This window comes from Balaenoptera ricei, chromosome 3 (genome assembly GCF_028023285.1).
Source record: "Balaenoptera ricei isolate mBalRic1 chromosome 3, mBalRic1.hap2, whole genome shotgun sequence".
In the NCBI taxonomy this organism is placed as follows: Eukaryota; Metazoa; Chordata; class Mammalia; order Artiodactyla; family Balaenopteridae; genus Balaenoptera; species Balaenoptera ricei.
In genome coordinates, this window is record NC_082641.1 from 127,855,561 (window position 1) to 127,882,701 (window position 27,141).

Here is a 27,141-nt window from a genome sequence, read left to right on the forward strand (position 1 = left end):
CATAGAAAACAAGTTTTTCTTTCCCTGAAACTTCTACAACTTACCCATTCAAATTTTGTCTCTTACTAATCTTCACATTCTGGCACAGTCAGCCATTTATTTTACTTCAAGAAAAAATTGCTCTTTTTACGTTGATAAACACAATCACACTCATAATCTTACATACATATTCATATTTCTTTGCTACTTCAATTCTTAATATAGTCTCAATGGCCCATATAAATTAAAACTTTTAAAAAAATAAATTTTTGGCTGCATTGGGTCTTTGCTGCTGCACGCGGGCTTTCTCTAGTTGTGGCGAGCGGGGGCTACTCTTCGTTGCGGTGCTCAGGCTTCTCATTGCGGTGGCTTCTCTTGTTGTGGAGCACGTGCTCTAGGCACGAAGGATTCAGTAGTTGTGGCTCGCGGGCTCAGTAGTTGCGGCTCACGGGCTTAGTTGCTCCGCAGCACATGGGATCTTCCTGGACCAGGGCTTGAACCCGTGTCCTCTGCATTGACAGACGGATTCTTAACCACTGCGCCACCAGGGAAGCCCAAAACTTTTTGAGCTTATACATTTATATGAAGAGAATTGACATTGTCTCAACTAGATTTTTCTTCTAGAAAAGTGATAGGTTCATACATTAGTTCGTATCTTATTTTGTGTATCTCAAAAAGATTTTTCTAGTTCCCATCATATTGAATAAAATGGGATCCTAACATAATAGAGAGCCCAGAAATAAACCCACACACCTACAGGCAATTAATCTTCAACAAAGGAGGCATTAATATACAATGGAGAAAAGATAGTCTCTTCAGCAAGTGGTCTTGGGAAAGCTGGACAGCTGCATATAAAGCAATGAAGTTAGAGCACACCCTCACACCATACACAAAAATAAACTCAAAATGGTTTAAAGATTTAAATATAAGACATCATACCATAAAACTCCTACAAAGAAACATAGGCAAAACATTCTCTGACATAAATCGTACCAATGTTTTCTTAGGTCATCCTCTCAAGGCAAAAGAAATAAAAGCAAAAATAAACAAATGGGACCTAATCCAACTTATAAGCTTTTGCACAGCAAAGAAAACCATAAACAAAATGAAAAGACAACCTACAGAATGGGAGAAAATATTTGCAAATGATGTGACTGACAAGGGCTTAATTTCTAAAATATACAAACAGCTCACAGAACTCAATAACAAAAAAAACAAGCAACCCAATCAAAAAATTGTCAGAAGAACTAAATAGACATTTCTCCAAAAAAGACATGGAGATGGTCAAAAGGCACATGAGAAGATGCTCAAAATCGCTAATAGAGAAATACAAATCAAAACTACAACGAGCTATCACCTCACACTGGTCAGATGGCCATCAACAAAAAGTCTACAAATAATAAATGCTGGAGAAGGCATGGAGAAAAGGGAACACTCCTACACTGTTGGTGGGAATGTAAATTGGTGCAGCCGCTATGGAAGTTCCATTAAAAACTAAAAATAGAGCTATCATATGATCCAGCAACCCCACTCCTGGGTATATATCTGGAAAAGATGAAAACTCTAATTTGAAAAGATACAGGCACCCCAATGTTCATAGCCACACTATTTACAATAGCCAAGACACAGAAGCAGCCTAAATGTCCATTGACAGATGAATGGATATATATATATAATAAAATATTACTCAGCCATAAAAAGGAACTAATAATGTCATTTGCAGCAACATGGATGGACCACCTAGAGATTATGATACTAAGTGAAATAAGTCAGACAGAGAAAGACAAATATCATCTGATATCTCTTATATGTGGAATCTAAAAATAATGATACAATTGAACTTATTTACAAAACAGAAATAGACTCACAGACACAGAAAACAAACTCACAGTTACCTAAGGGGAAAGCGGGGAAGGGGTAAATAAGGAGTTTGGGATTAACAGTTACAAGATGCTATATACAAAATAGATAACCAACAAGGTCCTGCTGTATAGCACAGGGAACTATATTCAATACCTTGTAATAACCTATAATGGAAAAGAATCTGAAAAAAAAAATATATATATATATCTCACTTTGCTGTACACCTGAAATTAACACAGCGTTGTAAATCAACCAAACTTCAATTTAAAAAATGGGATCCTATCCATTTCTCTTTTTTTCCAGCTTTACTAAGATATAATTGGTACTTAACATTGTATAAGTTTAAGATGTATAAAATGTTGATTTGATACATTTACAAACTGTAAAATTATTACCACCACAGTATTAGCTACCATCTCCATCCCATCATATAGCTACCATTCCTTTTTTTTGTGCTGAGAACATTAAGTTCTACTCTTTTAGCATATAAATTACAAATTTTAACCAATGTAACTACCTTCTATTTCCTCATGGAGGTAACTGTAGGCAAGTAACTGAGTATGGTTTGAAATACACAAACGTTTAGCTATGAGCAAAGCAAACATAAAACTTCCTATGGCCACACATATCCCTTTTAAATTTCTTAAAGGGGCAAAACTGAACATATACATTAATATACCCCAAAGGTTTATCTACTCTCAAACATAAAAATAGGAGGCATGTGTGGTGTGTATGTGTGTGTGTACATACCATGCTTGGTGACCAATGTTTTTGTATTCTATCTTCCTTAAAAATTATTCAGCCATCTAAAGATTATTCACCAACTTACTTGATTTAATATCAGTCAAAATTCTTAAAGACCTTGGAAATTATGTTTAAGCTGATATATTACAGAGTAACATAATCACAAATGACATAAACAATTTAGGAAATTCAGGTTAACTACAATCTCCATGATAAAACACTCTCCATCACGGTATCACAATATCTTGTTGTGTAGTCTTCATGGTTTCACAAATTGATATCATCTCGCTTATTTATTTGTTTACTTACTTATTGTGAACATTTTACCACTAGATGTAAACACAATAAAGAAAGAGAATTTGGGGCTTCCCTGGTGGCGCAGTGGTTAAGAATCCGCCTGCCAATGCAGGGGACACGGGTTCAAGCCCTGATCCACGAAGATCCCACATGCCGCGGAGCAACTAAGCCCGGGCGCCACAAGTACTGAGCCTGCGCTCTAGAGCCCGCGAGCCACAACTACTGAAGCCCCAGCACCTAGAGCCCGTGCTCCGCAACAGGAGAAGCCACCACAGTGAGAAGCCCGCGCACTGCGATGAAGAGTACCCCCGCTCGCCGCAACTAAAGAAAGCCCGCGCGCAGCAACGAGGACCCAACACAGCCCAAAATAGATAAATAAATAAATAAATTTAAGGGAAAAAAAAAAAAAAAAAGAAAGAGAATTCGCCTTCCTTGGTGGCCAGAACATGTAGAAGACTTTCAATGAATAGCTTTGAATAAAGAAATATATGAATACTCAATAATTGTATCAGACAGGAGGAATAGGTCTCATTTTACTACTTTACAAGTGAGGCAACTGAGGCATTAATGATCATTTAGCTACTGAGTGACAGACTCAGAATTTTGGTTTCCTGATTTCTAACGCAACATACCACATTATTTCTCACAACTAAATAAATGCTCATGTGCAAGTGAAAAATATACAAAAGAAAATACACTGAAGAAGAATATTGTTGCACAGATGTGATTCACAGAGAGGGTATCAGAAATGGATTGCATCCTAGTGGGGGGACCTTTAGGCAGGGTTTTGATAGAAGCCAATGTCATTAGACTACAGCTTCTTTTATTCAAATTCCCCCCACTATGGGGGGGGGAGGAGGGTGGAATCTCCCAGTAAGTATTACTTATTTCTTTGAGCTCCTGTTGTTTTTCCCTTTGGTGTACTTGTAATGGAGGATTAAGAAAGAGAAATGTCAGTTGTTCCCTGATTTTTGTTGTAACAAAAGCTTGTTGCTGAAATTAGCTATTCTCCCCCTCCTACTACCCCAACACAGAATCCATTATTCTTCCCTTCCAAAGCTGTCTTGGTAAAATCAGCCCAGCTGAGACACCAGACCTAATATGGGATATCTTCCATAGGATATTCAAATTTCTTCTTCTGGCTTGCCTTTTGGGTGACAGGGCAAATTATTACTAAAGAGAGACTGAGACACTGCCAAATGGGAAAGGCAGACCAAGCCTGGCTGCAACTGGCTCTGTCCGGGGCCTCTTCATTCTCTAAGAAGGAAGCCAGTGTTCATACAGGGCACATGGAGTTACCAGCTGTCCACGCAAAGGAACCCCTGCCCCCTTCCACTAACTAGGGAATATTTTGTATTAAGTTGAGATTATCCTCCTTTAACTTTTTATTTTTCCCTGTCAATAGTTTTGTATTAAACTATTCAGAATTGTGTGGTACTTGTTTTTAGGATCCCATACTTCTCTTTTCATTAAAATATGCTGTTGAGTGACAATTCCCAGAATTTTCGTCAAATAACTTCTCCTGTCAGTCCCCTTCATCCGCATTGCTTTCCCTCTAAAAAACTGGCATCTGGTAGTGATGATTTAGAAGTCATTTCTGCTCACCTCATCCCTGATTCAGAGAAAAGAGTTGGGGTTAAGTCTGGCGCTTACGCCGTTTGAAATTTAGTCCTGAGCAAGTATGGTTCCTACTGTACAAATCTACTGGGCAAAGGAAGAAACTGAAACACAGCTGGGCTCCAAGACTCCTCAAGTTTGCACTGATGGTCAAGGCCTGAGCTCCTGTTTTTTAGAACAGTAAGACTGAAGAACGCTGGGCTACTGAATTAAATATTGTAGGTGCCGAGATGGGACTGGGAGTCCCCCTCACTGGGTAGATCACAGAGGTGTGTAGGAGATTGCAGAGTTGGCACTGTCCTTGTGGAAGCTGGGTGGGGAACGAGTAGGGCCTGGGAGGCCTCTCAGACACTGAGCTCTAATGGGCCTTAGATTGGGCCATTTCACTGTTATCACAAAATAAACAGGACGTGCAGAGGCACGCTATAGCGGGCAACCAACCAGCTTCATTCATGCTGGCCCTCCAACCCTGTCCTCACAACACGACTGGGAGACAGGTGTTCCTGTCCTCATTTTACAGAGAATGCAGCAGTCAGCGAGGTGAAGCCTCTTGTTAAGGATCCTACGCTCAGTACATTGCACAGGAGGAGCTTTGAGTTGTGCTCCTCCATTCAAACCTCCTTCCAAACCAAACTCCAACCGAACTAAAGGGCTAGACTTTCCCATGTGTAAGACTACAGCTGGAAAGGATCACGGAGGACACATTTTAGGTCAAGTCTCTCTGTTTACAATACAAGAGAGTGGAGACCCTCGACAGGAGAAGTGATTGCTAAGGTCACACGGCGAGTGCGTGACAAGTGGCACTCTCGGAACCCCGAGACTCGGTTTCTTCTTTCCTGTGCAGCCCGCTGGGGAGGCAGGGGGAGGAGCTGAGCCGGGCTGCAGCTGCCGAGGCCCCCGCGTTCCGGGGGCGGTCCCTGGCGGCCGCGCATTCCAGAGCCACCCGAGCAGAGCGTGCCCCGTGCCCAGCCGCGAGTCCCGGCCACTGCTGCGCGCTTCCGCCTGCCCGCGGCTTGGAGCTACGGGGCGCATTCGGGGCCGAGATCCCAGGGCTAGGGGTCGCATCCCGCTGCTGGGGCCCGTACCGTCCGAGGAGACCTGGAGAAGCGTTCCAGCTGCCTCTACCCCAGGAACTTTTCGCAGACCTGGCACGATCCAGCAGCGGCGGGAGCCGTGGGTTTTCAAAGGAGCTGTGCGGATCCAGGGTGAGTGGGGTTATTAAGTGTCGTGCCTGGGACTCTGGCTCTCGTGCTGCCTCTACCCCAATGCTCTCCCAACTGCCCTCTTTTTATCTCCTTTTCTTCCACATTTCTCCCCCTTCATCACTTTTGCTTTTCTCTTTTCTCCTTCTGTCAGCCCCTAAGTTCCAAAGACCCTCGGTGCTCGATCTTGGGCCTCCCCGGAGGCCGGAGCTTGGATGGGTGGGCTCCCAGCCCCACCGGAAACGGGCCTCTCTCGCGTTTCCCTGCTCCTGCCCGGGGTTGGGGAGCGCGCCCCCTCCTCGAGCAGGCTCTGCTGCCTCTTTGCTCTGCAGGCGCGGCGTCAGGGCTCAGCTCCCCAGCCTGAGCACCGCTGTGGGCGCTGCGCCGGCAGTTTGGGTCTTTGCACCACCCAGAGCAGCAGGCTATCTGTCTTACTTTTCTCGAAGTCCCACGTGGAGGGCGCCAGGGGTTTGGAGTCAGGGGTGGTGGGTTCCAGCCCTGGTCTGTCACGAGCAGTTTCTCTATCTGTGAAATGGAGAAAATACCCTTTGCATACAGATCAAATGAGAAAGGGAACGTGCAAAGTATCTTGGAGAGAAGCCTTCCTCCCAAGCTCCCTCCTGCCTCTTTACTTAGGACTTGGTTGTTGCAATTGCCAGTTCTCTTGCACCCCTGAGCCCCCTTGAGTGCAGGGACTGTCTCTCATCCTCAGCGCTTGGCACAGGGCCTGGTGAACAGGCGCCCGATACTGCCTACTGAGTGAGAGAGAGATGTAAACCATTAAAAACCCAAACAACTGTCAAGGTTGTTTTTTGGATTCAGTGGCCAGGCTGGGCTCTTATGCATGCAGCTCCACTTGTTTCTTCTTGACTCGTTCTAGTCTTGTTGGCACCTGGGGGCTCTTGAGTCTCCTATTTGCCTATAGATTCCCTCAAAGCTCTAGGCTGTAGTGTTGAGAGCTGCTCAGTTATTCAAGGATGTAAGATTCCCTGATCATCTGCTATGATCTGTGGTCCCAGTGTGGTGGGTAAATAGTCCATAGTCCGGAAGGGTTGTGAATGCTTGAATAGGGTGGGGCTGGGGGTTGGGTGAACATTTCCCTGGGAATCAGGAGACACTCTGGGTTACCTTGAGGGGTTTCCCTATCTGGACCTTGCTTCCCCCACCTAGAAAATGAGGAAGTGGAGGTGGAACAGTTGGGTGTCTGTGGTTAAGGGGGATGTGCTTTGGGGGTTATTCAGGCCACTCAGCAATCCTCTGAGCGTATACGAGACAGCCCAGCTGAGCCTCAGGACATCACGTACTTCTGTCATAACAACAACCAAAAACAGGCAAGGAGAAGCGTTTCTCTGCTCCAACCGAGACCTCCTGTTTCCAGCTGTCTTGGGGTTATGAATCATGCCACAGGGGTTATAACTAGTGCCCCATCAGATCTTCCAGACACTGACCTCTCAGAGCGTCAGTGCTGTGGGCTCCGTCCTGTAAAACGTCTGGGGATTCCCTGTCTCTGGCCCAGCCTGAGAATCACTGAGCCGTGGTGAGGTGTTTGAGACATAAAACAAATCAGAGACTCTGGGGACCAAGTGTGGTTGGGTCACATATTGGGCCCAGGGGTGTCAGACCAAGGGGTAAAGAGGTAGTTACAGCCTCAGGTGCTTTCCCAGCCATATTCTGATCCTTTTTTTTTTAAGAAAAGTGCTTCTCAGAATAAAATGACTCACAAGCAATTTTTGTTAGCAGTAGCTAGAGAATGGGTAACTGACCATTCTGGTGAATGTAGTGGTGGTCCTGCACCTGGTCCTTCTTGTGGCATTTCTAAAAGAGGCGCCCACAAAGATCCACCTTGTCGACTATCAGGTAAAATAAAAGAACATGTTCTAGAGGAAATAATACCCACAGAACTTAAAAAAAAAAAATTGCTGCCAGAAAGTGTAGAGTCTGCTCTTCCAGGGGAAGGCTCAGTGAAACACGGTATATTTGTAATAGATGTTTGTTCGCCTACACAGAGATGCTTACTATACTGCCTATCACACTCTAACGAAATATTAGAATGCTTTAGTGGGACATGTACAAAGTTTCAAATAAATACATTAAGTGCAAAAAAAAAAAAAAAAAAAGAAAAGAAAAAGTGCTTCTGTTTCTTCTCCATGGATTAAAGCATAAAAACACAGGAAATATTTCCAAGGAAAGAGTAGCTTTATCTTGATTGTCTTACACTGCCACTATTGGCAGTGGTATCAAAGACACACGTGTACTCGCACTCACAGTTTATAAGAGTAAATGTTGGTATTACCACACATTGCTGACCCCCTCCCTGATTGGCCAGGTAAGCTGAATAAAATGTAATAATAATCATACTTGACATTTATTGAGTGCTTGCTATTAGCCAGGCATTATTTTAAGCATTTTACATAATGCTATGATCTTTACCATAATCCTATGAGGTAGGGACCATCACTGCATCCATTTTATAGATGAGGAAACTGAGGTCCAGAGAGTAACTCACGCATGATCACACAGGAAGTAAGTGGCAGAGCTGCAATTTGAACGCAGGCAGTTTGGCTCCAGGGTCTATGCTCTGAACCTCACTGCAGTTGCGGGGATCTGGATTCAGATCTTGTCTCTGCCACTTACTTACAGGGTGACCTGGGGGAGTTAAGTGAGAATTTGGCAGCCACTGGTCTAGTGAATCACTAGGGACTCTAGTACCCTTCCAACTCACTAGGGAAACAGACAGTGAAACTCACATGAGAGTGGTGTACATCTGGGAGTAAAGGCTAAGAGTTAGGTAGCCAGGAAGGGCAACAGGTCAGAATTATAAGTGCCTAGCACATTAAACAACAGCAAAACAGATTCAGTGACTAAATTGTGTGACTTTAAACTACTTAGTTGTGTGTAGATACAGCTTCCTTATTTTGTTGATTTGGACCATGGTTGGCTGATTGGGCATGTGAATTGCTGGTGACCCACTACATAGGACCAGGGGAAAAGAAATGGAGGAGGGAGAAGGAAAGACAGAGAAAACAACTGGGTTCCCCAAATCAGTTTCAATGAATGATGACACATATCTGTCACACACATCACTCCTCCTAATTCCCTACCCCAGGCTGACACTGATACTCAGGACTTTTCAACAAACCTCCACAGGGCAGGAGAATCCTTCTTAACACGGTGCTCTGGACGGCCTCTACGGATTGATTGTGAAGCGTCTGTCTAGCCCTCTCAGGCTTCCCACTTCGTTCCTCAGGGATATGTGTGGTCAAGGAAGTAACGAGGGGCAAAACAGGAGACCTTTCTTTTTGAGTGCCCTGGGTGGCATCTTAGGAAACACCTTGGGGCTTTTTAAAGATTAATCTTCTTTTTCCCTCACTCTTCTCTATGTTTTCTTTAATGGTTTTCAACCCAACACACCATCTTGACCTGGGGCGGAGCTCTCCAGGGAGCAGAGTCAGTCTTTGAGAGCTGGCCCCTTAGGGGGTCACCTTGTCCATCCTCTCCTATCAACCTACAGGAAACTGAAGCTCACTTTGAAAGAGGGACTTACGCAGGATCACACCCTGCATTTGTTTTCTAATGCTGTAACAAATTACGGCAAATTTAATGGCTTCAGATATATTGCATTACAGTTCTAGCAATCATAAATCTAGTACGGATCTCCCTAGAGTAAATCGAGGCATCATCAGCCTGTGTTTCTTTCTGGAGTCTTTAGGGGAGACTTGGTTCCCTGCTTATTTGAGTTGCTGGCAGAACTCAGTTCCTGTGGCTGTAGGACCAAGGTCACTGTTTTCTTGCTGGCTGCAAGCTGAGGGCCATTCCCTGCTTCTCAGGCCACTGCACTCCTCGGCGCACAGCCCCCTTCCTCCACCTTCAGGGTAAGTAACAGCCAGTCAGGTCCTTTCTCCGACTCTGCTGCCTTCCTCCTCACTTTTAAGGACGCATGTGATTAGATTGGGTTCACCTGGATAATCCAGGATAATCTCCCCATCTCAAACTCCTTAACTTTAATCACAGTTGCAGAGTCCCTTTGCCTCTTCCCTTGGCTCCTGCCTCTGAGCCATGCTTCCTTGTTCATATTTAAGGTTTGAGGACCAAGATGTGGACATCTTTGAGGGGTCATTATTCTGCCTACCATACACAGCAAGGCCCGCTTTAGCAGAAGGACTTGTTCTGGATCACACATCTTGGCAGGGGATTCACACCACTGCGGTGCCCTTGCAGCTCTATCACTGACACCCCTCTGCCCCCCCAGGCCCCCGAGAGCCGATCTCATGGAGCGTCTCCTTTGTCAGCCCAGCAGCAGCAGGCACTTAGTCACTGGCAAATAACAATGATGGATGGTAGAGGCTTAAACAGGATGCTGTGGATTTGGCCCGGGTTTCTCCTCTGCTGGCTCCCTGTTGGTTTCTAAGACTCTGTGATTGGCTGGGTCAGATGGTACGTGCAGTCTTGAACAGCTCTGGCTGCTTTCTGATCTCTTTGAAATATCCTGGTGTTTTTCCATTTTTCCAGCCACAGAGGAGCAGATAGAAACTCATGCAGGGAACAAGTCTTTAGACTGTTAAGAATTTTGGAGGAGATAGAAGCCAACTGGGGTAAAATGAGAACAGAATGCTCCTCAGGGACCTCGGGTCATTGGAGAAAGTCCTCTCATTTGCTTTATTTCACATGTTTGATAGTTGTGTGTCCTGCCCACTCCTTCCACTGGCCCCTTTCTTTGGAACAAAGGTCCCTGGTGAAATGGACTCCTTGCTGAATTGGTAAATACTTGAGGCTAACTATTACATAACACTGTTTCCAAGAGTAAATGTGAGACTGGGATGGCCTTCTCACACTGGACTTGTCGTGAGAAATCCCCTTCCCTTTTATCAGCCTCTCTGTCCTCTTTGGAGAACAGAGAGAGAAAAGTCCATACTCCGGGCCATAACCCCCCAACCCCTACACATCCACCTCAATGCCCAGCCCCTGAACACAGGGAATCAAAACCTGAATTTGACTCACCAGCCCAAGCAAGTCAGTAGGTGGGACGCCTAGAGGACATTATTCTGAAAGGCCAGCGCTCCTTTGCCTGGCACGTACAAGGTGGACTGGGAAAGAAAGAGGCCCCGTAATCCTTCCTCAGTGTACAGAGATCAAGTCAGAAGGTGTTATTTTATTCAAGAGATAAGGTTCTGACTTTAAGGTCGTTGAACTTCTACAGGGATGAGGATCCTTTCTGGACTTCCCCCACTAACTAAGTTCTAGGAGTTAAGCTCAAATCTAAAGTTCCCCAGTCTGTCCATATTCATTTCTTTGTCAATCTCACATTCATTGGGCACTTACTGTGTGCCAGAGCAGAGCCTGTGATGGGTGCTAAGTGAACAGCAGAGAACAAGAGATGACGCATCTACTCTCCTAGTACTTGCACTGTACTTGAGTGGGCAAAGATGGCCAATAAAAACAAACAAACAAGCAAACAAACAAGCTAGTTTCAGGCTGTGAAAAGTCTATGAAGAAAATAAAACAAGGTATGAGATGGAGAATGGCTGGTGGATAAGATGGTAATTTAATAGGGTGGGTCTGGAAAGGCTTTTCCAAAGAGGTGGCGTTTAAGTTGAGATCATGGCCACTGAGACACTGGATATTGAAGAGATCTAGCGGCAAGAGCATCTTAAGAAGCGGGAACAGCAAGCGCAAAGGTCTTGAAATGGAACAGCACTTGGGACACAGGTCACTAGGTACCCCAGGCTACTAGGTGGCCAGTGGGGTCCCTTCTTGGTACTTGAGTTGCCCTCTCTATCTGGCCTAAATGCTCCATTCTTTTCTGACAATCTCACCAGCTCTTTCAGAGGGTAGAGCTTTAGGAAGAGGTGCTACAAACTGGGCCTTGCTGGTAAACCCCCTAGTCTACTCCCCTGTGCTGCTTCAAGAGACGCCTCCAGCCTAAGTGACTCAGAGCTGGTTCTAGCTGCCTCCTCCCTGGCCTCCGTGTCTAGTAGAAAGGAGTCATCAGCCCTGTCTGCTCAGCGCTCTGGCAGTGCCGGACTAAGGCCACACCTGCAGGAAGCCACCTGCCTCTATCTGCCTTTTCTCCCACTCTGGCATAATTAAGTTTGCCTGCCATCAGGAAGTCATTTCTTTTATTGCATTCTTCCTTGGAGAACTCCTTGGTGGTAAAACTGGTTGGATAACCACTGGCAGTCTCTCAAAAGTTAACTGTTAGCTGCAGTTCAGATGTGGAGAGTGTGCATTTCTGGTGGAAGGTCAAAGCTGGGACAGACATCAACAGCTGTTTGTTTATGAAACTATCACTGCAGTTTCCTAGATTAGTCGCAGAGCAGTCATGGTGCCCAAACTAATGGTGGAGCCTCTGAACTTTGTGTGAGTTTGGGAGCTGTGTTCACTAGCTCAGTTTAACATTTATGAAGCCCTTACTGTGTACCAGGCATTGTCCAAGTAAGTGCTTTATGTGCATTAGCTCATTCAACTTCCATGGCATCCCTATGAAGAAGTTACTATTAATAGTTATTATTATTCCCATTTTAAAATGAAACTGGAGCTTTAAAAGGTTAAGTTTCTTGCCAAAGCCACCAGGACTACATGTGCTCCCAACACACCAAGTATCTCATCAGCTCTGGGCTTTGTTGATGATGTTTATTCTACTGATCTTGCCTTTCCCTGTATTTCTTTCTTTTGAACTCCTACTTACCTTCAAAGTCCATATCAAAAGCCCCCTTTTTTGTCTTCAATTTTACTTAGACAAAAACGAAGGCATGAGGATTAATATTTTTTTGAGCGTCTGTTATTTTCCAGGACTCCATACATATTATCTCACTTTATCCTCGCAATAGGATGTTGCAGTGCAGTGCTTTTAGAGTCCCTATTTTAAAGATGAGAAGACAGGTTTAGTGTTTTTAAATAACTTGTCCAAAGTCATACTTCTAAGGGTGGAAAGCAGGATTCAAATCAAGTACTCTCCTTCCTTCCTCCTTGGAGATAGCATGTAGTTTGTACCTTTAGTCCACTTTTCTGCCTTGTATTGTAATTCATGTCTTTTCCTCCAGAAGAGCCTGAGCCTCTTAAGGGAAAACACTGTATTTCTCTCTATCTCCACACCCACTCCCCAGTGTTAATCACAGTGCCATAAATGTTTATTGAATTAGAATGAATTGCTACTCTACTAGCTTCATACTTGGACTGGAGGAATAAGTCAGGTTAACCAGTGCTGCTGCTGGTTGATTAAAAAAAAATTGTTAATATGGATTAAGCATCTATCATCTTTGTTGATAAAGCGAAGACACAGTCCAAGTTAGGGATGCTAACAAACTCTAGCCAAAGTGGGTGGATATTTGCAGAGAGTCCCTATGGTCAGGAATTATTCATCATAGGACGAACATTTGTAGAGTGCTTACTGTTTGTCAGAACACTGCTAAGTACTATATGTGATTATCTTATGGAGTTCTCCTAACCCTACAAGGCAGATACTATTATTTTCCCATTTTTGTTTTTGTTTTCAGCTGAGTAAATGGAAGCATTAGGAAGTTAAAGTAACTTATACAAGGTAGGTCAGCTAGAAAGTGGTAGAGCCACATTTAAATCCAAGCCGACTGGCCTCTAAGACTGGGCTTTTAACACTACTCTGCAGTCTGAGTGTTTAGGAGCTAATTCCCTGCTGTTTCCAAGTATTCTCTCCACTCTAAGAGCTTCCATCACCTTACCAGATTACAGGAGCTTGGGGCTTTGCTGACTTAAGAAATGTTTATTCAGTACCTATACCACTGAGTAGAGAGGGAAGGCATTCTGTGAGGAGAACGGAGCTGTGTTGGGTAAAATCAGTGATGGGGCAGAGCTGGAACCCAGGCAAAGTCCATTCCTCTCCTAGTCTTTCGTTCTCTATGCATGTTGGCTTTTTTTTTTCCAATTTGGTGGAGTCTCCCACTACAAGTAGGATTCCAGTGTCTCTCCCTCTCTTCTCTGATGTTCTTACCCAAGGTGAGGAATAAATAAGTTACAAGGCTTAGTCATTACGTTCTTCACTGGGTTGATTTGCATTTGGACCTTAAGTCAAAGGGATGAAATACAAAGGTTAGAACTATATCCATGAGTGCTTCTGACAGGACACTGCTTTGCTTTGCTTTTGGTGTGTGGGTGTGTGTGTGGTCCTGGAAAACTATCTCACTGCCTCACCTTTAGGGAAGTTGTTTAGGGCTCTGGGCCTAAAGGTCCCCTTAGGTTTTTATGTAGTAAAAAAGGTACAGTCAAGAAGCCTGTACAAGCCACTATGGAAAGCAGTATGGAGGTTCCTCAGAAAACTAAAAATAGAATTACCATATGATCCAGCAATCCCACTCCTGGGCATATATCCGCACAAAACTTTAATCCCAAAAGATACATGCACCCCTCTGTTCATAGCAGCACTATTCACGATAGCGAAGACAGGGAAACAACCTAAATGTCCACTGATGGATGAATGAATAAAGAAAATGTGGTACATATATACAATGGAATACTACTCAGCCATAAAAAAGAATGAAATAATGCCATTTGCAGCAACATGGATGCAACTAGAGATTATCATACTAGGTGAAGTATTTCAGAAAGAGAAAGACAAGTACTATGTGATATCACTTATATGTGGAGTCTAAAATATGACACAAATGAAACAGACTACAGACATAGAAATCAGACTTGTGGTTGCCAAGGGGGAGGGGATTGGGGGAGGCAGGTTAGGGTTAGCAGATGTAAGCTATTATACATGGAATGAATAAACAACAAGGCCCTACTGTATAGCACAGAGAACTATATTCAGTATCCTATGATAAACCATAATGGAAAAGAATATTTTAAGAAAGAATATATATATGTATAACAATCACTTTGCTGTATAGCAGAAATTAACACAACATTGTTAACATTGTTAATGTTAATCAACTATACTTCAGTACAAAAAAAAAGAAGACAGGCTGGCTCTCATTTGTTATATTAGTTTATTCTCTATCACTGCTTTCTCCGACCCGATGCCCCACAGTCTTCTCCCAGCTCCCATCTGAAACAGGATAGTGATGGAATTGAAAAGAGCACTGCGAATCAGGAGGCCTGAGTTCTCCCCTGGGTCCTGCCATTAACTTGCTATGTGACCCTGGGCAAGTCATGTCCTTCATCTATAAAACGGAAGGTAGATTATGTGGTTTAAACTAGATAGTGTCTAAATTCTGTGTAGATTTCTAGAATACCATTACTTTGTAGAAGTTTCACCTCCATGGAACAAACCCAGTAGGATTTATTAGTTTTCTATTGCTACCATAACAAATTACCACAATTTTGTGGCTTAAAACATACATTCAGAATCTCACAGTTTCCTTGGGTCAGGATTGTAAGCACAATTAAGCTGGGTCCTTACAGAGCTTCAGTCAAGGTATCAGCCAGACCTCATTGGCATCTGGGGGATCCATTAGGGCAGAATCTGCCTGCAAGCTCTTTCAGGTTGTGGGTAGATTTGTTTCTTGCAACTCAAGGCCAGCAGAAGAGTATCTTTGACCTAGGGAAAGCTTCAGCCCTCTTTTAAAGGACTTCTACCCGATTAAGTGAGACCCACCCAGGGTAATCTTTTCCATTACTTTAAGTATTTGTTTATTTATGGCTGTGTTGGGTCTTCTTTTCTGTGCGAGGGCTTTCTCTAGTTGTGGCAAGCGGGGGCCACTCTTCATCGCGGTGCGCGGGCCTCTCACTGTCGCGGCCTCTCTTGTTGCGGAGCACAGGCTCCAGACGCGCAGGCTCAGTAATTGTGGCTCACGGGCCCAGCTGGTCCGCGGCACGTGGGATCTTCCCAGACCAGGGCTCGAGCCCGTGTCCCCTGCACTGGCAGGCAGACTCTCAACCACTGCGCCACCAGGGAAGCCCTCCATTACTTTAAAGTAAGCAATTCTAGAACCTTAATTACATCTGCAAAATCCCTTCTCCCTTGTTACGTGACCCAACCTAATCACAGGGTAACACCAGGGAACGGAGATTATGGGAGCCACCTTAGAATTCTGCTTACTGTCATTGCTTTACAGAAATAGCCTATTTACAGTTGTAACTGGAGCATACTAGAACCAGCTCTCTATTTTCTGAGTCAGGTCAAATGACTTAATGTATGAAATAAGTTCTAAAACTTACTTGTTCCCACACTAAAACTACTCTGCTTTGAACTTGCTTTTTGAATGCAATACGTTATGCTTCCCTTTATTCTAATGTAATTACTCTCCAAGTTATTCTCTTCCAATACCATTAATGAATATATAGTTATTCATAGAGGAAATAATCTAAATGTTAACTTTTTATTTTAAATTAGTTTTTCTACTTGAAATTATATATTGTAGAAAACTACTAATTTAAGAAGTCTTCTGTGTCCTTAGGTGTTTTCTAAAATCTTTTTGTTCCGTCAGTATTTGAGAGAGATGTGTTGAACTCTCCCACTATAATTGTAAATTTGTCCATTTCTCCTTATAATTCTGAGATTAAGTATATAAAAATTTAAAATCATTTTATCTTTTGGTATCTCTAGTTATACTTTTTGCCTAAAAGTCTACTTTATCCGATGATAAGATAGCTCTACTAGCTTCCAAAATTTGTGATAGATGGTATTCCTTTTGTTTCCATTTACTTTCAACATTTCTGAATCCCCATGTGTTTCTTGTAAAAAAAAAAATTATATTTTTATATGCTCTGATAGTTTTTGTTAGTTTCAGTTTAAATTTACTATCTTTTTATGTGCTTTCTATTTGTCCCACCTGTTCTGTTTTCCCCCCCTTTTTCTTGTTTCCTCTGAAAATCATGTACCCTTTTGCTGCTTTTAAATGGCTACACTAGAGATTACAATATACATCCTTGATTTAACAAAGTCCAATGTTATTTGGTTATCTTGCCCTTTCCCAGACAATGCCAGAAAATCAGAATACTTTAATTCTGTTTCTTCTGCTATTTATTTACTGTCATTGAATATTTAAATCCTGTATTTTTATCTGAAAATTTATTTCATCTTAATACTTTTTAGTTATTTTTGTTCACTTTAAAAAAATCATTCTGCTTTCTAGATTCCATTGTTTCTGTTGAGAAGTTAGCTCTCAGTCTAACTGGTTTTCATTTGAAGATAATCTTTTTTTCTCTTTGTCTCTGGCTTTCAGCAGATTTACTATAATGCACCTAACTATGGATTTCATTTTATTTATCTTGCTAGGACTTCATAGGGCTTCTTTAGTTTGTGAATTGATGTCTTTCATCAGCTTAGTTCTTTCTTTCTCTAATGTTGTTTCTGCCCCATTCTCTCTTCTCTCTTTCTAGGACTCCAGTTACATGTATGTTGTATTGTGTCACTGTTTCCTCTATACCCCTTACCCAGTTTCCTGTATTTTTCACCCTTTTATTTGTCTGCTTCATTATGATTTTTTCTCTCTGATCCTCCACTTCACTAATTCTTTTTTCAGCTATGCTTCATCTGCTGTTAAGTCCATTCATTGAGGTTTTTTTTTTTTCAATTAACTGTATTCTTCAGTTCTAGAATTTCTATTTGGTTCTTTTAAAAAATCTGTTGTGTTCTTTCTTATAGTTTCCAGTTCTCTGTGAAAATTCTCAATCTTGTTTTATTTTCTCCTCAAACATAGTAATCAAGGTTACTTAAAGTGTGTGTCTGTCTGACAACTCCAATATCTGGAGCCCCTGTAAATCTTTTCTTTTTTTTTTGGCTGCGTTGGGTCTTTGTTGCTGCGCGTGGGCTTTCTCTAGTTGCGGTGAGCGGGGGCTACTCTTCGTTGCAGTTCGCGGGCTTCTCATTGCGGTGGCTTCTCTTGTTGCAGAGCATGGGCTCTAGGCGTGTGGGCTTCAGTAGTTGTGGCACGAGGGCTCAGTAGTTGTGGTGCACAGGCTTAGTTGCTCCGCGGCATGTGGGATCTTCCCGGACCAGGGCTCGAACCCATGTCCCCTGCATTGGCAGGTGGGTTCTTAACCACTGTGCAACCAGGGAAGCCCTGTAAATCTTTTTCTATTGTCTGTTGTTTCTGATGGCTCCATTCTAGTCATCTTGCCTTTTTTCACTGCTGCTTATTTTTGGTCATGATTGGACATTTGAATAAAAAATTTGAAATTTGAATGAAAGTTTGAATTGTGATGTTATCTCCTCTAGAGAGGATGTAAGTTTGCTTCTGCCAAGCACCTGAAGGTACTAGTGATCTGGAACAAACTTAATTCAATTTCAGGGACCGTGATGATTCAAAGCTGGGTTGCAGTCTCCGGGATTCGTATACTTCTTGTTCACTCTTAGCACTAAGAGTGCTCTTTGAAGTCCAAACTCAAAATGCAGGGGTTTTGCTTTCTCTGTCTTGGCAGTCTTGTACTTTTGAGTCTGTCAGAAACACTGCTTAGCCTCCATCCTCCACTAATGGAAATGCTGCTTCAAATGCCAGGCTCACCTCCCTGAATTTCTGTCTTCTTCCAGATCTTAGCCTGGTAATTCTTCATTATTTTGCTACTTCTTAGTGCCTTTGAGCAGATTTTTGGGGGGCCTAATTTTTCCAGTCCTCAGTAAGAAGATTGGTCAAAATTATCTAGTTTGTCGTTAACAGAAGTGAAAGTCCTGATCTTTGTAGATTGCATCTCTCTTTTTTTAAACTGAGGTGTAATTAGCATATGACATTATATTAATTTCAGGTGTACATGATTCAAAATTTGTATATGCTGTGCAATAATCATCACAATAATTCTAGTTACCATCTAGTCACCAAAGTTACAAATTTTTTTTTCTTGTGATGAGGAGTTTTTTAAGATTTATTCTCTTATCACTTTTCAAATATGCAATACAATACTCTTGACTATAGTTACCATGCGGTATATTACATCCCGACAGCTTATTTATTTTGTAACTGGAAGTTTGTACCTCTTGACCCCCTGCACCCATTTTACCCACTCTCTGACGCCTCTTCCCTCTGGCAACCACCAGTCTCTTCTCTGTATCTATTGGTTTGGTTTAGTTTTGTTTGTTCATTTGTTTTTTCATATTTCACATATAAATGAAATCAAATGGTATTTGTCTTTCTCTGACTGGCTTATTTCACTTAGCATTAATACCCTCAAGGTCCATCCACGTTGTCACAAACGGCAAGATTTCATTCTTTTTATGGCTGAGTAGTATTCCATTGTGTATATACACCTCACCTTCTTTATCCATTCATCCATTGATGGACACTTAGTTTGCTTCCGTATCTTGGCTATTAAAAATAATGCTGCAATGAACATAGGGTGGCATATATCTTTTCAAATTGGTGTTTTTGTTTTCTTTGGCTAAATACCCAGAAGTGGAATTGCTGGATCATATGGTAGTTCTATTTTTAATTTTTTGAGGAAGCTCCATACTGTTTTCCATAGTGGTCACACCAATTTACATTCCCACCAACAGTGTACAAAGGTGCCCTTTTCTCTACATCCTTGCCCACACTTATTTCTTGTCTTTTTTGTAATAGCCATTCTAACAGGTTGAGGTGATATCTCATTGCGGTTTTGATTTGCATTTCCCTGATGATTTGTGATGTTGAGCATATTTTCATGTGTCTGTTAGCCATCTGTTTGTCTTCTTTGGAAAAATGTCTATTCAGATCCTCTGCCCATTTTTTAAATCAGATTTTTGTTGTTGTTGTTGTGTTGTATGAGTTCTTTATATATTTTGAATATTAACCCCTTATTGGATATATGCTTTGCAAATATTTTCTCCCATTCAGTAGGTTGCCTTTTTATTTTGTTGATAGTTTCCTTTGCTGTGCAGAAGCTTTTTAGTTTAATGTAGTTTTTTTTATTGTTTATTTTTCTTCTGTTGCCCTTGCCTTTGGAGTCAGATCTGAAGGATCCTTCCCAAGACAAATGTCCAGGAGTTTACTGTCTATGTTTTCTTCTAGGAGTTTTACAGTTTCAGGTCTTTAATCCAGTTTGAGTTAATTTTTATGCATGTTGTAAGATAGTAATCTAATTTCATTCTTTTGCATGTGGCTGCCTAGTTTTCTCAATGCCATTTGTTAAAGAGACTGTCCTTTCTCCATTGTGTATTCTTGCCCCTTTGTAGTAAATTAATTGACCGTATATGTGTGGTCTTATTTCTGGGCTCTATTCTGTTCCAATGATCTGTTTGTTTTTATGCCAATACCATGTTTTTGTGATTACTGTGGCTTTGTAATATAGTTTGAAATCAGGGAGCATGATGCTTCCAGCTTTGTTCTCTCTCCAGATTGCTTTGCAACTCAGGATCTTTTGTTGGTTCCATACACATTTTAGGATTGTTTGCTCTATTTCTGTGCATACCTTTTCTTAATTCTCTAAATCTAGAATGCCCTTTGACCAAAAACAGTAATAGTCTGACCTGGACTTAAAAGAGAGCTATGGATCTGGCATCTCCCTGTTCATACTCCTGGGTCTGTGTGGGTGCTTTGGAGGGAGCTGTACGTAGTGGTGAATACAGGGTCAGGAGACCTGAGTTTGAATCCCGTTTACTAATTTTATGATCACAAGCCAGTTAACCTCTCTCAGATTTAGTTTCCACATCTGTAAAATAATATATCCTGCACAGGATTACTGTGAAGTTTAAATAAATTAATGTATGGGACGAGGCCTAGCACAGTCCTTAGCAGTTGGTATTTGTTAAACAAATGCTGGCTTGTGTAATTCTGTGTTTAAGGGGAGGGATACTTCTTTATGCTCCTTGGAATTAAAAGAGTCATGTCTTTTGAGTAAATAATAGTAACTCCTAAGAGAGTATCATGTATATAGCAAGTACTTAACAAGTGAATGAATGAATGAACACCCTAGACAGAGTTACTGGTCCTGAGAGTGCTCAGCCAAAAACTATACAGTGCTCTGTCAGAGCGGTGAAAGTTACTTGTTGCAGAGTGAGTCTCATAATTGAAAAGAAGGTAGATAGCACAGATTAGTCACTTTGAATTTGGTTATTCTATAACTCCTGACTTGTAGGAAATTTTAGTTTATGAAATGTATATTTTTTTGTTGGCACTAGAAAATTTGCCATATGATAGAACTGACTGGAAGGATCCTTTTTTTTTTGTAAAAGAACTTTCAGTTACTTTAGAAAAATGGTCCCCAAAGTAAAATTTGATGTTTCTGAAGCAGGCAGCAGGGAACCTCCGCTTTCCTTCCTAGACTGGACCAAACACACTACTTGATAGATGGGATGAATTTCCCACTTTTGGAGAAGGTACAATGTTTTCCTCCTTTGGAGGAACTACTATTTTTTTCTTTTCTTTTCTTTTTTTTCCCCCTTACACTTAGTCTTATTAATGGATACAAAATAGTCATTTTGGGATTCTTAACTTTTCCATTGCTTAAACTTGTGGTCTAAAGTGGAACCATGATGTCTCCAGGTCACAGGGCAGGTGGTGTAGGGCCTAGATGGTGTCAGTGGCTGATGGAGCTAGTGGCTCCTTTGTTTGTCAGCTCAGGGTGACTTTAACATAGTTTCTTAGACAAACATATCGAACATATGTTAAAGTTTATTATTTATTAACGAGGTAAATAGATAAAGTATACCAGTTTGAAGTAACAAGAATTTAGGCCTGACTGCTGTTTTACCTTCCACAGTCATAAAAACATTATATTTTTATCAATGATAAGGTTAAATTTGTGACATGAATGGCTTGTGCCATATTCCAACTTGACGTATTCCTCAGAAATCACAAGTAATATATCTGTAAAGCAAACAATAAGCTTATTGATCTATAGTTATTCATTAGATGTACCAAGAAACAGAGTTTTATGCCCTCACAAGGAACCAGTCACCCAGATGCCAGATAGAGCCCTCACAAAGAGCCAGTCACCCAGATGCCAGATAGAGGTCAAACAGAAGTCAGCGAGTCCTGCTTTTTCTCAAGCCAATTTTTCCAGCATGCCATTAATGGTGCTAAACATATGGTTTGTGTAGTTCTCATTTGGGGGAAAATTTCTTTTCTTTCACCGTGGGGAAGGGTGGAAGTTCCTGGAACCTCTGTTACATGGGAGGGAATAGCTCATCAGAGAACACGCTGGAGGACTGAGAGGGCTGAAACAGGGAGAGGGAGCTCCCTGTGCCCTCTGACTCCTGGCCACGTGTATGGCCAGCCTTAGAGCCCTGAAGGGCCCTTGGAGAACATCACAGCTTGTGGCTTTCAATCTGTCTTCTGAGGAGCCCAAGGGGTCAAGGAGCAGCTGAATAGCTGTGCTGTACCAAGTAAGCAGGCTGTGCTAAGTGGGGACACCAAAAAAATGACTGGGAAAAGCTATGTTCTCAGATCTTTTCAGTTAGAAGAAAAAAATTACTTTTTAAAAAAAAAATTATTAGCACCTTTAATTATTATTTATTTATTTATTTGGCTGTGTTGGGTCTTCGTTTCTGTGCAAGGGCTTCCTCTAGCTGCGGCAAGCGGGGGCCACTCTTCATCGCGGTGCGCGGGCCTCTCACTATCGCGGCCTGTTTTGTTGCAGAGCACAGGCTCCAGACGCGCAGGCTCAGTAGTTGTGGCTCACGGGCCTAGTTGCTCCGCGGCATGTGGGATCTTCCCAGACCAGGGCTCGATCCCGTGTCCCCTGCATTAGCAGGCAGATTCTCAACCACTGCGCCACCAGGGAAGCCCGAAAAAAATTAATTTCATTATAACATGTACATTTTGGTGTTATGGTTTAGTATTGCTTTGAGTTTGAATTATATATGTGAAGGGGGTGGGCACCCTAATCTCTAGTGCTTAGGGCCTCTAAGGACATTTATTCAGCTCTGCTTACTGGATAGGACCCCAAACCCCTCTCGCTGAGCACTCCCCAGCAGTCTAGAGGAGCTCCAATTTTATCTGTTTTTGTGACTGGGTTTTAAACAATTTCATGTGTGAAAAAGTAATAGTGGTACAGTCTGGAATACAGGTTACAGACAAAGTTTCATTTATTCATCGATTTGTTCTGTTTTGTTTTAATTAGAGCCAGTGATCTGATCAGATTTATGTCTTTGAGTGATCATTCTGGAAGGGGGTGGGCTTGAAGGTGGGGGAAGACCTTTGGGCTTCAGTTTTGCCACCTGTGAAACAAGGCTAGTTCTAGCTTCAGTGGTTTTTGGTTGTGGATGAGCCCTGAAGCCTGAGTTCCCATAAATGACAGGTTTTCCTTATGAAAATCAGCCAGGGAGATTATGTGTTCCTGGCATTTGGAGTTACAGAGACTGTTTGATGTTAATGGGTTTACCGGAAAGGGCTTTTGTGGGGTTCTTTTGGCCCAAGGCAAGCTAGCTATTGATGTAATCAGGAGACCACAACGAATGATTTCCCCCACCCCTGTCCCTCTTTAACAGTGTGCGTCTCCTGTGACTCACGCTTCTGTGCCTTAGACCTTGGAGAAAGTGACCATGTTTCTGAGGCTGAGGCAGGGCCAGCCTGTGCCTCTTCCTCCAGGGCAGGCCCCCTGCCTTATAATCCTGTGGCCCTGAGAGCCTCGCTGGAGGCTTCTCCTCCATCCTAGAACGTGCCCGCATCTGACTTAGACTGGCTACAGAGCACGGAGGAATCAGTTCCCAAATCGTGGAGCTAGGAAGAGTGGTAGAGGCCTTAGAGATCAGGGGTTCCCAAAGCTGGCTGCACATTCAAATCACCTGGGAAATGGGGGTGGGGGAGGCCCCTCTAGAGTCTAATTCAGTAAGTCTGTAATGGGACCTCGAAGTAATGTTTTTTAAACTGTCCTTAGGTGGTTCTCACTTAGCACGGTATATGGCATTTGGTGACCACTAATCTAGTCTCATACTTTAATTTTATTTGGCTTGAAAATTGTATGTGTATATATTTAGTCTTTTTTAATAAAGAAAAAACAAAAACAAAAAAGCCCATTTCTCCATCAACCGATTGACTTGAAAAAAATTAAAAGTAAGACATGCTCATGTTTATAAAACTCAACAGTATGAAAAAAAATGAAGAATGAAAAGCAGGAACTTTTCCCACTCCTAGTCCAACTCCCAAAGGTAATCACTATTAACATTTTCTTCGGATTCTGCTTATAAATGATTTTACTTTTATATATCCTCACCTATCTATCTACTTAATTCTACAAAATCTGAACCAAAGAAATTATCCTATACACATTATCCTGCACTTTATTTTTTTCCCCACGTAGGACTATTTTGGAGCTCACTACAGATCATCATTCTTTTTAATAATAACTATTAAATAAGTTAATATTTGTAACACACTTGGAACAGTGCATGGTGTGTAGCAAGCACTGTATATTTGTTAAATAAATGAATGAAAATTGCTGCCTGGTATTCCATTATATGGATATACTCTACTATTTATGGATACTTCTGTTGTGTTGGTTGCTATAGCAGACAGTGCAGAAACAAACACCCTAGTATGCATATCTTGGAGACTGTACCTTGGGTATGGTAATCAGTAAACTTACTTAATGCGGCCACAGTGGGCATGGAGCCAAAGGCATTAAAAAGGAAAAGCTATTGATTTAGGTAAAAGCAGGAAATAGGACTGGAACTGGGGATTTTGCCTGGGACCTTGAATCACAGAATTATAAATCTTTGATCTAGAAGGAACTGTAGGAGATTGTTTATTCCGGCCTTGTGACTTCTGGGCAGGGAACATATTGCACCTGTGGTTCCCAGGTTGTGCGCTGAGCCCTGGGGAGCCGCAGTGAACTCATTGGAAAAGTGTGTGTCTGGGAGCTGTGGGATCTTTAAAATTTTTGGCAGGAATATTGATATTTGACAACTCTCAGACATTGTGCAAACTACTAGTTCAAGATAGTTTACAGTCTAACATTAATCATACTACATTCCTTTTGGTGATGCCATATTTTGTGATGCTGAGTTTTTGGCAGTTGCCATGATACTGCAAGCACTGCACACAAATGAGTGTGGAATAGGAAGTGAGCACGGCATCGTCCCATCTGACTCCAAAGTTTGAAAATTTGTGCAATGCCTCACAGTTGCACACATGCCGTAAGTAACTGGCTAAGAGTGAAATACAAATTTTTTCTTTCAATTTCTGTGTATTATTTTTTCAAACAGCTACTCATTTGTTAGGACATAAATGTTTATTAAATTGAACCTAACTACGTAATAAATGGAACTGCTAGGTATTTCTTTTGGCCTGGAGTGCTGTGAGAAAATTACTGAAGGCGCTGTGAATCGAAAAAGTTTGGTAACAACTGATTGACATCTTTATCCATCAGAACTCTTTTAACTGCAAGTGAGAGAAACCAAACTGACACTGGCTTTAGCAAAACTAGAGGATTATTCGCTCATGTATCTGGGCCGTCCGAGGTTGCAGATGGTGTCAGACTGGCTGGGTTCAGGTACTCAAATGAGGTCGTCAGGACTCCACTTCTCTTTCCATCTCTAGGACATGCTGTCACATGTGGGCAAGATAGCCCCATGCCCATCCTTTCCAGACTCACATCCCTTCAGTTTAGCAATCCCAGCAGAAAGAATCATCTTTCCCAATAGTTTGTGAATAAAAGCCCTGGGAGGACTTTGGTTGACCTAGCCTGGGTCACTTGCCTATTCCTGAATTGAGGCTATGGAGATTTGTAATGGCCAAGCCTAGGTCACATGTGCTTCCCTGTGCTCAGGTGTGTGCCCTAACTAAACCACACAGAAAAGGTAGGTTCTCCAGAAAAGAGGAGGATCTGTTACCAGGAGAAGGGGAGAAGGGGTGCAGGACCAAAAACAATGAAATTCCCATTTTACAGATGAGGGAACAGACTGGTGGTATGATAGTTTAATAGTTAAACATGAAGACTCTGGAGTCCCACCCACCTGGCTTTGCTTCCTTGGGCAAATTAACTACATCTACATCTTTTAAGGCTTTAGAGTCTTCATCTCCAAAATGGAAATGACTGAAGATAAAGGCCAAGAAATAAAAAAGCATGACAATAATAGTCCCTACTGCAAAGGGTTGGTGGTTGAAGTGAGGACTAAGTGAGTTAATACACGTAAAGTGCTTAGCATAGGGCCTGGCACATAGGAAGCCCACAGTAAATAAGGCCGTTACTATTATTGATCAGGCAACATTAACGAGTACACAGCAGCTGGTAAGTGACCTACCTTCTGACTCCTGGGGTACAAAACGGTGAATTCCTCTTTCCCGTCTGTTGCAGAGTGAAGCAGCATGGATGCCGTCAGCCAGGTCCCCATGGAAGTCGTGCTCCCCAAGCACATCCTGGACATCTGGGTCATTGTCCTCATCATCCTGGCCACCATTGTCATCATGACCTCCTTGTTGCTGTGCCCGGCCACTGCGGTCATCATCTATCGCATGCGGACTCATCCTGTCCTCAATGGGGCCGTCTGAGAACCTCCCAAGAGGGGCAGGTGAGGGATGAGGACAGCGTCCCTGCCCCCAGCTTCTCCCCCTTTCTCAGAAGAGCCGCAGGAGGGACTTTGGAGCATGGACTCTGGAGCTCGCTATGTGAGGAGATCCGAGTTCTGGTTTTGATTCTGCCACTGGCCAGTAGTGTGGGTTCGGTCAAGGGACCTAATTCTATGAGTTTCAGGTTCCTTATTTTCCAAATAGGGATCGTGATTCCTGCCCGTCCTACCTCATGGGGTTGTGAGAACCAATGACCTAGTGGAGGTTAAAGCTGTTGGTGAGTAGATACACAGGTGTTACTGCTGAATGCTGAGAAGCTTTGAAGAACCAAAGACCCTAGCTGCTGATGAGGGCCTTCAAGGTGGTGAGGGAGATACTGGGGCAGAGCAGTCTTTCCCAGTGCCCCTAAGGTGAAGGCAAGAAAAGGCACCCTGTCATCATTCCAAGGGACCAACAGCATGTGGCTCAACGTTATTTTCTTTGAGGTGCCACTCCCTTGAGTTGTCTAATTTGGGAGGGAATTGAGCATGGCACGGGGAGGGAGATGGGTGGATCTTCCCGGGACACCGGAATCTGCAGTTTGGAGGGGCTCTGACATTTCTTGGCAATGCCAAGGGAGCTGGGGCGATGGGCTTCTTTCTGCATTAGCGTCCCATAGCTTTGACGCTCAAGCAGTGTTGGCAGATGCAGGGTGACTGAGTTCCCTGGCCAGCTTTCAGGATACCCAGCGCCCGCCCCGTCCCCTGTGTGCCCCTCTGCCCCAGCCCCTGCTGTTATTAGGTCCACCGCATAACGTGTACTCCCTTCATCCCCTCCCACCAGCACTGCAACCATTCCAAGGTACGAGATGTTCCCAGCACCTTTGGAACTAACTCAAACAATGATGTTTATTTTAAACGCTACAATTTATATTTATATGTATAGAGAGATTTCTGGACCGCTCAAGCTCTTTGACCAAAATCAGGAGCATCTGGGGATTTGTTAAATTATGTAAGAAGATAGCACAGATTATCGGGATATTATTGTGTGAAAATGATGCTTTTATGTTGATCTGATTTCATTGATGTACATAACTAATTTCCAATAAAGTGCTAGAATGAGCA

At 42.6% G+C, this 27,141-nt stretch overlaps 1 protein-coding gene across 1 annotated transcript; it reads left to right on the forward strand.

Moving 5' to 3' along the window:
• The first annotated feature begins 5,367 nt into the window (after positions 1–5,367).
• SMIM3 (small integral membrane protein 3) lies at positions 5,368–27,141 on the forward strand. Its single transcript, XM_059919566.1, has 2 exons — positions 5,368–5,705; positions 25,827–27,141. The coding sequence occupies exon 2, from the start codon at positions 25,838–25,840 to the stop codon at positions 26,018–26,020; it is 183 nt and encodes a 60-aa protein (XP_059775549.1). The 5' UTR covers positions 5,368–5,705; positions 25,827–25,837; the 3' UTR covers positions 26,021–27,141.

Coding starts and splice junctions, on each gene's coding strand:
- SMIM3 (XM_059919566.1), top strand. CDS start 25,838: ATGGATGCCGTCAGCCAGGTCCCCATGGAAGTCGTGCTCCCCAAGCAC.